The following is a 13,361-nucleotide window of genomic DNA, read 5'->3' as shown; positions in this document are numbered from 1 at the left end:
CTCATATCGGCCAAACCTGGTGTCTGGTTCACTTTAAAACCTTACTCTGTCAAAAATATTGTTTTGTCTGTTTAATGTCCTGTGTGAACAGGCTCCTACACATTGCATGTACACCAACTTATACTCCAGTTAATTATTTTCGGATTTCCCTCATTGCCTGCTGGCGGGGTAGACATGGAGAAACCTTACCTTCTAGACCTATGGTAATCAAATACTCTTCTTTCCTTAGGGTCAAGTCTTGGCTCTCCAGGGGCCGTTTTCCTACCACCGCCTCAGGAATATCCTCCCACATTCCACAGCCCACCGCCGCTGAGACGTGCCGGGCTGCCCATGTCTATGGCCTTCAACCACAGCAATCACATGGTTCCTCTGATGCTGGACACACCAGACAACTCCGGCACACCATCCAACGGCGACCTCTTCACTTATAATATCCAAGAGTATGTACTGTCTGAGTATAAACTGTGAGCTGACTTCTCAGCATTAATGGTGGAATGACCCACATCACACGCAGCAGATGACGGCAGTGGCATACAGTAGGCATCTGCCTTTAACAAGCCGCGACCGGAGCCACCTGCATAACTATTGAGATGCTGCTGTCAATCACTGACAGCAGCCCTTATATCTAGACACAGTCAATCGTTCCCTTTGGTCCCCCACAACATAACCATGATGGGGCACCTGATGAAAGCCCCCTTGGCTACCACCTTGAATCTCCTATGAAACCCATCTATGAAGCCCATTTATAGGAGTCCACCATGTTCCCTATATACCGCAATATTTTGCCCCAAGGGGACTTAAAACTAAATTAAAAATAATTTTTTATAAACATTTTAAATAAAAATTAAATTGTGCTCCTTTTCACAGTCTAAAAATTATAGACATCAAAAAACATATCTGGTATCGTGATGTTCGTTAAATTCCGATGTATAATAGTTAAAAAAATTATTATCCCCTACAGTAAATGCCATAAAGTAAAAAAAAACATTAAATGTAAGAATTTCCGTTTTTTTCAATCTCTGCACCGCTCTCAAACAAAACGCAATAAATAATAGTAAAAAATATTGTATGGTAAAATGCCCTCCGCACATAAGACAAGCCCACACTCAGATTCCTTACGGAGTAAATAATTAAGTTGCCGGTCAAAGTAAATGGCATCCAAAAAATAATAATTAGATTTTGTTTTTACAAGTTTCTGAATTTTCTTAACCACTAAAATAATAATGTAAAAAGCGATATAAGTTGGGTATCTCCGTATTCGTACTGATCTGGAGAATCAAGCTTTTACTATATAGTGAATGCCATGAAAACCAAACCCCAAAAAATATGGCATAATGGCATTTTTTTTATTACCCATTTCATCCTACTTTGAATTTCTGTCCTGTTTTTCCAGTAAATTGTACGGTAAAATCAAAAGTACGACTTGTCCTGGAAAAAACAAGCAGGTAGATCGATGGAAAAAATGAAAACCTTTTAGCAGTTGGAAGAAGGGAAAGCAAAAATTAAAAATTGCCGTGTCCTCGGGGAGTTAAAAATACAACCATTAAATTTTTTTTTTTTAGTGTGAATTTTGTATTTTTTCTCCTTGCAGGTGCTCAGCAACAGAGACCATGTCTGCATCCATGAGGTGCGGCCCACAGATCTATTACCAAAGTAACCCATTGGGACCTTTTCAGATGCCCCACTACTCCCAGTTCCAGCGCCTTCCAGTGCACAGCCTTACGCCGACTTCTCCTGAAGACACCGCTTTCCTCGCCGTGCCAGCCAACAACACTGGCATGCTGGCATATGGAAACCCAGGAAGCTACATGCAGGGCTGTCCGGCCGGTCACATCGTGCTCCAACCAGGCACAGGTAACCTTACAATATTTTCCATGTTATACGTCCCATGGTGGTGGTACCCGGTGGGCACACAACCCTGGAGCCGTCATATCTGTCTATATGTCAATCCCTGCATAGCCAGAAGGCTGAAGTTCAGGATCTGAGTGCTGGCTCTTGGCAAAAAGGTTGGGGATAGAAATGTAGACCATAATATCCTGGATTTTGGTGGCCACTCATCCAAACCGGTGCACACGAAGAAAAGATACAAGTCATTGGGCTGGGCATATGGTCATGTGGTATGGGCCATTAGATTGGTATATAGGCCCTTTCCTAGGATTTTTAAGACTTGGCACCAGCTCCAGACAACACCTGGTAGGCAGACGGGCATCACACCGCTCTTGTGGATGCTGGATAACTCAAACTTGCCTTTATACCATATATTGTGTCATGATCTCAGTGCGGGTTTGACTTGCACATGTGGGGTTAATTTCTGGAACCAGTGCTGGTGACTGGCACTTCTGGGGTTAAAGGTTATGATCCCAGTGCAGGCTTACCTGCGCACCTGGGGCTCATTATTGTGGCCTCTCCCTGGTTCTGGGGAGGCTTCTTATGGCCTCAGGAAGCTCCCATCCCCCGTCAGTTATACTTTCGCCCTTGGCAGAGTGTGTTGACCCCTGAGTGTGTTTCTGCTGTGTTCTGGTTGTTTGATACTCTGTGTATGACTCGGTTTGTTCTCTGGATATTGCTTGTTGGATTCTGCTTGGTACCTTCTATGTCTGTTTGGCTTTGACCACTGCCTGGCCCCGACTCTCCGTTCGGTCTCATCCCTGGTACTTTATTGTTATCTCTGTGTATGACCCGGTTTGTCTGACTTTGAGTATTCCTGTATAGTATTTTGCCTATGTCTGGCAACAGTACACTAAGCCCCGCCCCCTTACAGTCACATGACCGTAGGTCCTTCACTGCTCACTGACTTCAGCTTCTCCAGGTCCTGTTTGCCTGAACTATCCGGCCGTGTCTGACCCCGGGCTCCTCTGCAGTGTGGGTGAGTCCTTGCTCAGCGGTGACGGCACGCCGACCCTAACAGGACCGTGACATATTGTATGTTCATTCTGCTCTGAGTGCAGCTAAACCCTCAAGTCATGAAAAGTTTTGCAACTTTTTAAAATACTATTTCCATTATTCTTTGGCCTGTTTCACACATCCGTTTTTGGTCATCAGTCAAAGTCCGCCAATTTTATAAAAAAACGGATCCGCCAAAAAAGGGGCGGATCTGTTTTTTTCCCCCATTGATTTGCATTAGTGGCGGATTTTGACTGATGGTCATCCGTTGGGTCCGTTATTTGACGGATCCGTGAGAATTTTAGCGGCTCGCGGGCGGACCAGACGGACACTGCAATGTTTTTTTTGGATGACGGTCTGCTATTTTTAACTGTGCATGCCCGAAAGGTGAAATCCGGGAGCAGTTTTAACCCTGAAATGCTGTCCCGGGAGCCGGTAAAATTCTCTCGTGCCACACGTTGCTGTCAATCCGCCGACGGATCCGTTTTCCGCCATTTTCGCGGATTACAACTGATCTGTAAAACGGATGTGTGAAACAGGCCTTTATTTTGTTTACAGACAGAGACTTAATGGGTTCCTTTCATCTTGGACAGAACATGCTATAAATGTCTGCTAGATACGGATGCCAATTCTGGGACTTTCAGCTTTTGTAGAAAATGAGGGTCCAATGAGTCGCCCTACAAATGGGGACATGACCCCCTGCTGCATCCAGGCAAGGAATGAATGGGAAAGTGGCCACGCTTGTGCTTGACTCTCTGTCATTTAAGTGCAAGTTATGGATCAGGGTTTGTACAAAGTTAGAAAGCTGTCTGCCGGATCCTATCTAAACCTTCCCAGCAGTGTGACCCCCATCTATCAGCAAGTTATTGCTCATCCTGTAGGGGTAACGTTCTAACTCGGTACAAACCCTTTAATTCCCATAGACGTCAATAGAGAGCCCTGCACTGCCACCTTCTTACTTATGCTGGACCCACATCTACCAGACATTTGTGCCATATCATACTCCAAGGTGGGAATGCCGGTAAAGTTTTCCCGCTTTATAACATACTGTGTCAGCTCTGATCTCTGCTGTTTAACCACTTAAATGCCAATGTCAGAGATTGACAGCAGCACGTAAGTATCGCCATCCTGGTGGGCCATCAGTTCGGGAACACATCAGACATCAGTGACACGATTGCAACCAGAGCTTTCTGAAGAACCTTATTGTCGACTCCTTGGTGCTCCTATGAAGAGCTCAAAGAACATGACGTTCACCATATAGTGAAGCACCAAGGAATTGCAATATATACAAAAAGCGATCAAATGCCAAAATAAAATAAAAAAGTAGTGGGTTCTGAATTTTTTAAGCCATTAACAAAAAAAATATATATACTAGAGGTGTGCCCGATGCTATCGCATCGGGAGGGAAGTGTTTGTGTGTGTGATGAGATGTGAGTACGTGTGTGTGTGTGTGTGCGTACGTGTGTGTGTGTGTGTGTGTGTGTGTGTGTGTGTGTGTGTGTGTGTGTGTGTGTATGTAAAGGTGTGTGTGAGATACCCCCCCTCGTTGACAGCGGGGGGTCCTGGCGGCGGCTGTGGGCAGCTGGCAGCAAAGACCGCGGTTTGTGGCCTGTGCTGGAGAAGGGGTGCGGCGCCACCAGAAAGTGCCCGCACCCCATCTCCAGCACAGGCCGCAAGCCGCGGTCTTTCCTGCCGCCGGCTGTCACTGCATGGAGGTGGGTGGGCAGGCAGCGGCAGGTCCGGCGGCGGTGGGTCCAGAAGCGGCAGCGGCGGGTCCAACGACGATGGGTCCGGCGACGACGGGTCCGGCGGTGTCCCGCTGGTGGTAGTGTGGAAGGGCCTGGTACTACCAATGGGTGCCAAATTGGAATACCCATCACTTGGGTATTCCAATATGGCGGTCGGCGTACTTCTGGTGCAGCGCAGTGGATTGTGGGATTCGGGGACATCCAGACGGATTTGGATGACAGACAATTTAAGGCAATTATATATGTATAGATATATTATTGCACATAATTCAGATTTGATATTGCCGTAATCGCAGTGACCTCGAGAATCGTGTTATCAAGTCATTTCTACCACATAATGAACACCGGAAAAAAAATATAATAAAAAATTAAGCAATATCTGAAGAGTTATTTTCACTATTTTACAGCTCTTGGAATTTTTTATTTGTTTTTGTACATTATATAGAAAAATGAATGTCATTCTGAGCTCTTTTCCACACAAAAAACCCTAAACTCTTATATAGCTATGTTGACGAAAACAAAATATTATGGTTCTTGAGAGAAGGGGTATGAAAAAAAAACAAAGCTACAAAAAAAAAAAAAAAAAAAAAAAAAAAAAAAGAAGAAAATTGGCCAGGTCCTAAGGAACTAAATTCCATAGTTATTTCTTGTGTCTCACAGCTGAGGGTTTGTTTCAGTAGTGTGCAGTTTAGAAAATTCTCTGTAAGGTTAAAACATCAATGGCAACGAATCTCTTCTATTGGGAGAGTTTGTTACAATGTATCAGTCTTTATTTAGACTGGATGCAATTTTTGCTTTCAGAAACTTTCTGAACGTTTCCCTTAACCTGGAATCCCCCCTTTCCATGTTTGTCTGGATCTCCTCTGCTCGGCCAACGCCTCATCTGTTGTGCAGACAATAGCCGATTGTTCTAAACAATGGGTGATTGTCAGCAGCGGTAACGAAGATCTACTCCATGATGAGACCTAACACGCCAGCCACAATGTGGACACACACTTCCTGACTCTCCAGCGAGACACAGCAGTCTGGAGAGGGATGGCAGCGCTCCTCTCAGGAGACTTCTTTAAAATGTCAAATTAAAAAAAAATAAATTATAAATAAAATGTGAAATTAAATTAATAGAAATAAAACAAAGTGGGGGAATTAGGAAACCTTTCTATGCGATAATGTAACATTTTGCAGCTTTCTAATATATCTTAAACCAAATATGAATATTAAATATTCTCCAGGTAAAAAATGAAGTACAAGAGAATGAATAAAAAAATTATAATTTATATAACAACAATAATAAAATATACGATATATATTAAAATAGAAAGGTGCTCAGAATGAAAAAAGGGAACTTATTCCATGGTGTGCCAAAAAATGAGATAGCCGTACAACAAATAAATTCAGATAAATGGAAATATTATCTCCATAGGTCTCTATATCCAAGTGAAAATAGCAGAATGCATTTAACATATGATCTGAATCGCTGACCGAACCATGTGTTGTCTGTTTATAATGATGGAATGTCTGACAAGCCAAATCACATAGAGTTATACATCAGCAAAGACCCCTATACTAAGGTGCCATCAGTATAAACATATTAGAATTTCATGGTTTAGATAAGGGTTAATACGCTTAGTTAAACATTATATTATACCTGTCAGGCAGGAACTGTTAGGCACATGATGGCGTCCCTCAGCCCCGACGTGCGTTTTGCTACCGCTTCTTCTTTCTAATATACTCTGTTTCAATTCTTCATCGATTTCTGCTTATTGTATGTGAATGGAAAAATTCTTATTTACATCATCAAACTCTTTTGCATTTTTAACAAAAAACACAAATATCCTAAAATAAAAAAAGTAAAAAATAAACTGCAAATAATGCATAAAGGTAATAATAATAATAAGGGTATTTAGTAAACATAATTTTGATCAAAATAATGTACAAGCCATCCCGCCACGTCACGGCAACCCTTGTGGGACAGTCCCTACTCTGGTATTTACAACCTTTTCACTTGCCAAGTGACGTGAATGTGAACAGGGATCTAGGGACTGAAGTTTTCCTGAGCTGGGAAAACCATCCTGTCTGGCCTATGCTTTTACTAGTGGTTCAGTCCCTCGATCCTTGTTCACATTCACGTCACTTGGCAAGTGAAAAGGTTGTAAATACCAGAGTAGGACTGTCCCACAAGGGTTGCCGTGACGCGGCGGGATGGCTTGTACATTATTTTGATCAAAATTATGTTTACTAAATACCCTTATTATTATTATTACCTTTATGCATTATTTGCAGGTTTTTTTTTTTACTTTTTTTATTTTAGGATATTTGTGTTTTTTGCGTTTTGTTTTCTCTGGTTAATGGTCATGTGTTAATATGCACTTACATTGTGCATACACATTAACTTACTTTCTCAGTTCAGACTCCAGTTTTTTATTCTTTTGCATTTTTAATTGCGTCTCTCCGCCGCCAATTTACGTTTTTGCACCCCTTCTTCCTAGGGCTATAACTTTATTTTTCCATACACCATCATGGCCGAAAATGTTGACACCCTTGAAATTGTTCCGGAAAATAAAATATTTTTCCGTGAAAATTATTGCAGTGACACATGTTTTGCTATACACACGTTTATTTCCTTTGTGTGTGTTAGAACAATGCAAAAAAAAAAAAAAAACACAGAGAAAAAATGCAAATTGGACATCATTTCACACAAACTCCCAAAAATGGGCCAGACAAAATTGTTGGCATCCTCAACTTGTTATTTGGTTGCTCCCTTTGAAATAGATAACTGCAATCAATCACTTCCTATAACAATCAACAAGCTTCTTACACCTCTCAGTGGGAATTTTGGACCACTCTTCTTTTGCAAACTCCTTACACCTCTCCCCTCATCATATGAGGACACATAAAATTGACAAAAAACAGGCGCAAAAGATGATGTTGAATTGCGGCCATAGTCTAGAATGTCATAGTTTAGAACAAAAAAATTAGAAAAACATGTTGGGTTTCCTCAACTCATGTCTGTGTGTTGTCTCTTATTGCTGATGGAACTGAGCTGCAATTGCACAAGTAACCTCTGTGTATGGGTGGCGCTGTTTTTGGAAGAATTTACTTTATTTTTCTCTCTCTGGTCAATCCTTTTAATAACTGAGAAACTAAAATGTGCTGCACCATCTGATAGTTTTTGAATCCTGTGCCCCTGCTTTGTCTGCTCCTGTGGGGATGTTGCTGTAGATTATATGCCTCTCGCTGTTTTTCTGCCACCACTGCCCTCTTTGCTCAGCAGGTGGACTTGCCTTTCACCCTTCTCCATGGAATGATATGTATATACAGGGTGCGCCGTATACTTGCCCTCAGACAGGAAATGTTCCCAAAGTGCCGGAGCAGCCCCAGTACTCCCAGTACAAAGCCACTGTCCTGCAGCAGCCTCAGAAACCTCCAGCGGCGAGCCAGGAGATCACCGAGACAGCAGAGATGGAGGACACCGACAATGAGACACATGGTATCCGTCATATGTGCCCCAAAGTGACCACTAGAGAGACCATGTGATGACAAACAGAATGCTCCCAATGGACTGTACCCACCTTAGACACGTCATAATGACAACCACGGTGCCCCCATAGATGGTGACCACCATAGACATCTCATAATGACAACCTAGAGTGCCCCCATAGACTGGTCTCACCATAGACCCCTATAATGACATCCAGAGTGCCCCCATAGACTGGGCCACCATAGACCCCTCATAATGACATCCAGAGTGCCCCCATAGACTGGGCTCACCATAGACCCCTCATAATGACAACCAGAGTGCCCCCATAGACTGGGCCACCATAGACCCCTCATAATGACAACCAGAGTGCGCCCTGAGACTGGGCTCACTATAGACCCCTCATAATGACAACCAGAGTGCCCCCATAGACTGGGCCACCATAGACCCTTCATAATGACAACCAGAGTGCCCCATTAGACTGGGCCACCATAGACCCTTCATAATGACAACCAGAGTGCCCCCATAGACTGGTCTCACCATAGGCCCCTATAATGACATCCAGAGTGCCCCCATAGACTGGGCCACCATAGACCCTTCATAATGACAACCAGAGTGCCCTCATAGACTGGGCTCACTATAGACCCCTCATAATAACAACCAGAGTGCCCCCATAGACTGGGCCACCATAGACCCTTCATAATGACAACCAGAGTGCCCTCATAGACTGGTCTCACCATAGACCCCTATAATGACATCCAGAGTGCCCCCATAGACTGGGCCACCATAGACCCTTCATAATGACAACCAGAGTGCCCTCATAGACTGGGCTCACTATAGACCCCTCATAATGACAACCAGAGTGCCCCCATAGACTGGGCCACCATAGACCCTTCATAATGACAACCAGAGTGCCCCCATAGACTGGTCTCACCATAGACCCCTATAATGACATCCAGAGTGCCCCCATAGACTGGGCCACCATAGACCCTTCATAATGACAACCAGAGTGCCCTCATAGACTGGGCTCACTATAGACCCCTCATAATGACAACCAGAGTGCCCCCATAGACTGGGCCACCATGGACCCTTCATAATGACAACCAGAGTGCCCCATTAGACTGGGCCACCATAGACCCTTCATAATGACAACCAGAGTTCCCCCATAGACTGGTCTCACCATAGACCCCTATAATGACATCCAGAGTGCCCCCATAGACTGGGCCACCATAGACCATTCATAATGACAACCAGAGTGCCCTCATAGACTGGGCTCACTATAGACCCCTCATAATGACAACCAGAGTGCCCTCATAGACTGGGCTCACTATAGACCCCTCATAATGACAACCAGAGTGCCCCCAGAGACTGGGCTCACTATAGACCCCTCATAATGACCACAAGAGTGCCCCCATAGACTGGGCCACCATAGACCCGTCATAATGACAATCAGAGTGCCCCCATAGACTGGGCCACCATAGACCCTTCATAATAACAACCAGAGTGCCCCCATAGACTGGGCCACCATAGACCCCTCTTAATGACAACCAGAGTGCCCCCTAAGACTGGGCTCACTATAGACCCCTCATAATGACAACCAGAGTACCCCCATTGACTGGGCTCACCATAGACATCTCATAATGACAACCAGAGTGCCCCCATAGACTGGGCTCTCTATAGACCCCTCATAATGACAACCAGAGTGCCCGCATAGACTGGGCTCACCATAGACACCTCATAATGACAACCAGAGTGCCCCCATAGACTGGGCTCACCATATACACCTCATAATAACAACCAGAGTGCCCCTATAGACTGGCCACCATAGACACCTCATAATGACAACCAGAGTACCCCCATAGACTGGGCTCTCTATAGACCCCTCATAATGACAACCAGAGTGCCCGCATAGACTGGGCTCACCATAGACACCTCATAATGACAACCAGAGTGCCCGCATAGACTGGGCTCACCATAGACACCTCATAATGACAACCAGAGTGCCCCCAGAGACTGGGCTCACCATAGACCCCACATAATGACAGAATGCCCCCATAGACGGTGAGCAGTTAGTATGCCCAGAGACTGGGTGTTTCCACATTAGTGACGCCACTGTGCCCCCTCAGCTAGGTCATGCTTTCCATGCAGTTGGCACCACCACGTTCGGTGCCCTGACAACCTGTGGCAGCCACAGCAGGCGATGAGCTGGCCATTCATTCACGTGCAGTATAGTAACATTCAGCCCTATGTAAAGTATATTTATTCTAGGTTTTGCCACCTCTTATATTTAACTTGCCTGTATCTTTCTTGCTTACAGCTCTTGATAGAGATGGCGCTTCCTCCCTGTGACCTCCTCGGCCAGATCTGAGTTATTGAGCTGCTTTGCGATGTGAGCCGGCCTCGCCACGTGGATGAGATGATGGCCGGCATCCGCACATGGTTTACTGTTTTTCTCCCTTTCAGTTCCTGTTTCCGAGACGGTTCTTTATTTTGAGTTTGTGGCGCACTTCAATAAAGATGTGTTTTGTTGAAGTTTTGGTGTGAATTGAATATTTGTGCTTTTGCCTCGAACACATTAAAACCTCTGAGGCGCTGGGAGAGCTTTATCCTGACTGGAGGAAGCGAACCGAACAGTGAGCCAAGTATGAAGGAACCGCCCAAGACTGTACCCAAGAAAGGTGCAAACCCAACAGTACAACTGTAGTCTGTGTCCAAGCCAGAGAATGCTCCCCGGGCGTAGCCGGCATTACAGCCAGGAAATCGCCTCTCGGCCGGGCATTGTCCGCCTCAGCCGAGCATTGTCCCCTCTCGGCCGGGCATGCTCCCCCCTCAGCCGAGCATTGTCCCCCCTCAGCTGGGCATTGTCCCCTCTCGGCCAGCCATGCTCCCCTCTCAGCCGGGCATTGTCCCCTCTCAGCCGGGCATTGTCCCCTCTCAGCCGGGCATGCACCCCCCTCAGCCGGGCATTGTCCCCCCTCAGCCGGGCATTGTCCCCCCTCAGCCGGGCATTGTCCCCCCTCAGCCGGGCATTGTTCTCCCTCAGCCGGGCATTGTTCCCTCTCAGCCGGGCATGCTCCCCCCTCAGCCGAGCATTGTCCCCCCTCAGCCGGGCATTGTTCTCCCTCAGCCGGGCATGCTCCCCCCTCAGCCGAGCATTGTCCCCCCTCAGCTGGGCATTGTTCTCCCTCAGCCGGGCATGCTCCCCCCTCAGCCGAGCATTGTCCCCCCTCAGCCGGGCATTGTTCTCCCTCAGCCGGGCATGCTCCCCCCTCAGCTGGGCATTGTCCCCCCTCAGCTGGGCATTGTCCCCCCTCAGCTGGGCATTGTCCCCCCTCAGCTGGGCATTGTTCTCCCTCAGCTGGGCATTGTTCTCCCTCAGCCGAGCATTGTCCCCCCTCAGCTGGGCATTGTTCTCCCTCAGCCGGGCATGCTCCCCCCTCAGCCGAGCATTGTTCTCCCTCAGCCGGGCATTGTCCCCTCTCGGCCGGCCATGCTCCCCCCCCCCCCCTCAGCCGGGCATTGTTCTCCCTCAGCCGGGCATGCCCCCCCTCAGCCGGGCATGCTCCCCCCTCAGCCGAGCATTGTTCTCCCTCAGCCGAGCATTGTCCCCTCTCGGCCGGGCATGCTCCCCCCTCAGCCAAGCATTGTCCCCCCTCAGCTGGGCATTGTTCTCCCTCAGCCGAGCATTGTCCCCCCTCAGCTGGGCATTGTTCTCCCTCAGCCGGGCATGCTCCCCCCTCAGCCGAGCATTGTTCTCCCTCAGCCGGGCATTGTCCCCTCTCGGCCGGCCATGCTTCCCCCCCCCCCCCCTCAGCCGGGCATTGTTCTCCCTCAGCCGGGCATGCCCCCCCTCAGCCGGGCATGCTCCCCCCTCAGCCGAGCATTGTTCTCCCTCAGCCGAGCATTGTCCCCTCTCGGCCGGGCATGCTCCCCCCTCAGCCAAGCATTGTCCCCCCTCAGCTGGGCATTGTTCTCCCTCAGCCGGGCATTGTCTCCTTGAGCGGCCACCTGCCTCCATAATTGGTGACCACCAATTGTGCTGAGCGGTTACCATGATACATAGACTGTGCAGGTGGCGCTGATCAGGTGACCACCCAAGACAGGTCAGCAGCTATGTGCGCCCGCCGTACATCACCAAGCACAATGCCAGGCGCCAGCTCCATATTAATGTCTGTGTACATAGATGGGTCAGAAAAGCTCCTGAGACTATGGTGGGGGCACATACTTTTCTACACATAGTGTGAACCTGGCTCTTAGCTTTGATATGACCTGAACTGTTATCATTATTATTTATTACTAGCTGAAGAGCCCGGCGCTGCCCGGGCATAGTAACTAACTGTGGTTAGTTATAGAAAATTATAATTATCCTCCATCCCATAGTCCAGTGCCCATATACCCATCATACATATCCTCCATCCCATAGTCCAGTGCCCATATACCCATCATACATATCCTCCATCCCATAGTCCAGTGCCCATATACCAATCATACATCCTCCATCCCATAGTCCAGTGCCCATATACCCATCATACATATCCTCCATCCCATAGTCCCGTGCCCATATACCCATCATACATATCCTCCATCCCATAGTCCAGTGCCCATATACCAATCATACATCCTCCATCCCATAGTCCAGTGCCCATATACCCATCATACATATCCTCCATCCCATAGTCCCGTGCCCATATACCCATCACACATCCTCCATCCCATAGTCCCATGCACATATACCCATCATACATCCTCCATCCCATAGTCCAGTGCCCATATACCCATCATACATATTCTCCATCCCATAGTCCAGTGCCCATATACCCATCATACATATCCTCCATCCCATAGTCCCATGCACATATACCCATCATACATCCTCCATCCCATAGTCCAGTGCCCATATACCCATCATACATATCCTCCATCCCATAGTCCAGTGCCCATATACCCATCATACATCCTCCATCCCATAGTCCAGTGCCCATATACCCATCATACATCCTCCATCCCATAGGCCCGTGCCCATATACCCATCATACATCCTCCATCCCATAGTCCCCTGCCCATATACCCATCATACATCCTCCATCCCATAGTCCCATGCCCATATACCCATCATACATATCCTCCATCCCATAGTCCAGTGCCCATATACCCATCATACATCCTCCATCCCATAGTCCCATGCCCATATACCCATCATACATATCCTCCATCCCATAGTCCAGTGCCCATATACCCATCATACATCCTCCATC

At 47.1% G+C, this 13,361-nt stretch overlaps 1 protein-coding gene across 3 annotated transcripts in view; it reads left to right on the top strand.

The window, feature by feature from the left end:
* The window catches only part of NOBOX (NOBOX oogenesis homeobox), a 41,286-nt gene extending 30,648 nt beyond the window's left edge, over window positions 1-10,638 (top strand). For 2 of the 3 annotated variants that reach the window (XM_073552735.1, XM_073552737.1), the window contains exons 6-9: window positions 230-440; window positions 1,592-1,854; window positions 7,900-8,118; window positions 10,424-10,638. In XM_073552735.1, the coding sequence (XP_073408836.1) occupies window positions 230-440; window positions 1,592-1,854; window positions 7,900-8,118; window positions 10,424-10,455 (725 nt within the window). In that variant the 3' untranslated portion in view covers window positions 10,456-10,638. The remainder of the gene's footprint in view (window positions 1-229; window positions 441-1,591; window positions 1,855-7,899; window positions 8,119-10,423) is intronic. The other variant, XM_073552736.1, reaches the window with a different exon arrangement.
* The last annotated feature ends 2,723 nt before the right edge of the window (window positions 10,639-13,361 follow it).

This window comes from Dendrobates tinctorius, unplaced genomic scaffold, assembly GCF_039654945.1.
Source record: "Dendrobates tinctorius isolate UK_male_01 unplaced genomic scaffold, ASM3965494v1 ptg000196l, whole genome shotgun sequence".
Classification (NCBI taxonomy): domain Eukaryota; kingdom Metazoa; phylum Chordata; class Amphibia; order Anura; family Dendrobatidae; genus Dendrobates; species Dendrobates tinctorius.
This window is presented reverse-complemented; position numbering and strand designations above follow the sequence as displayed.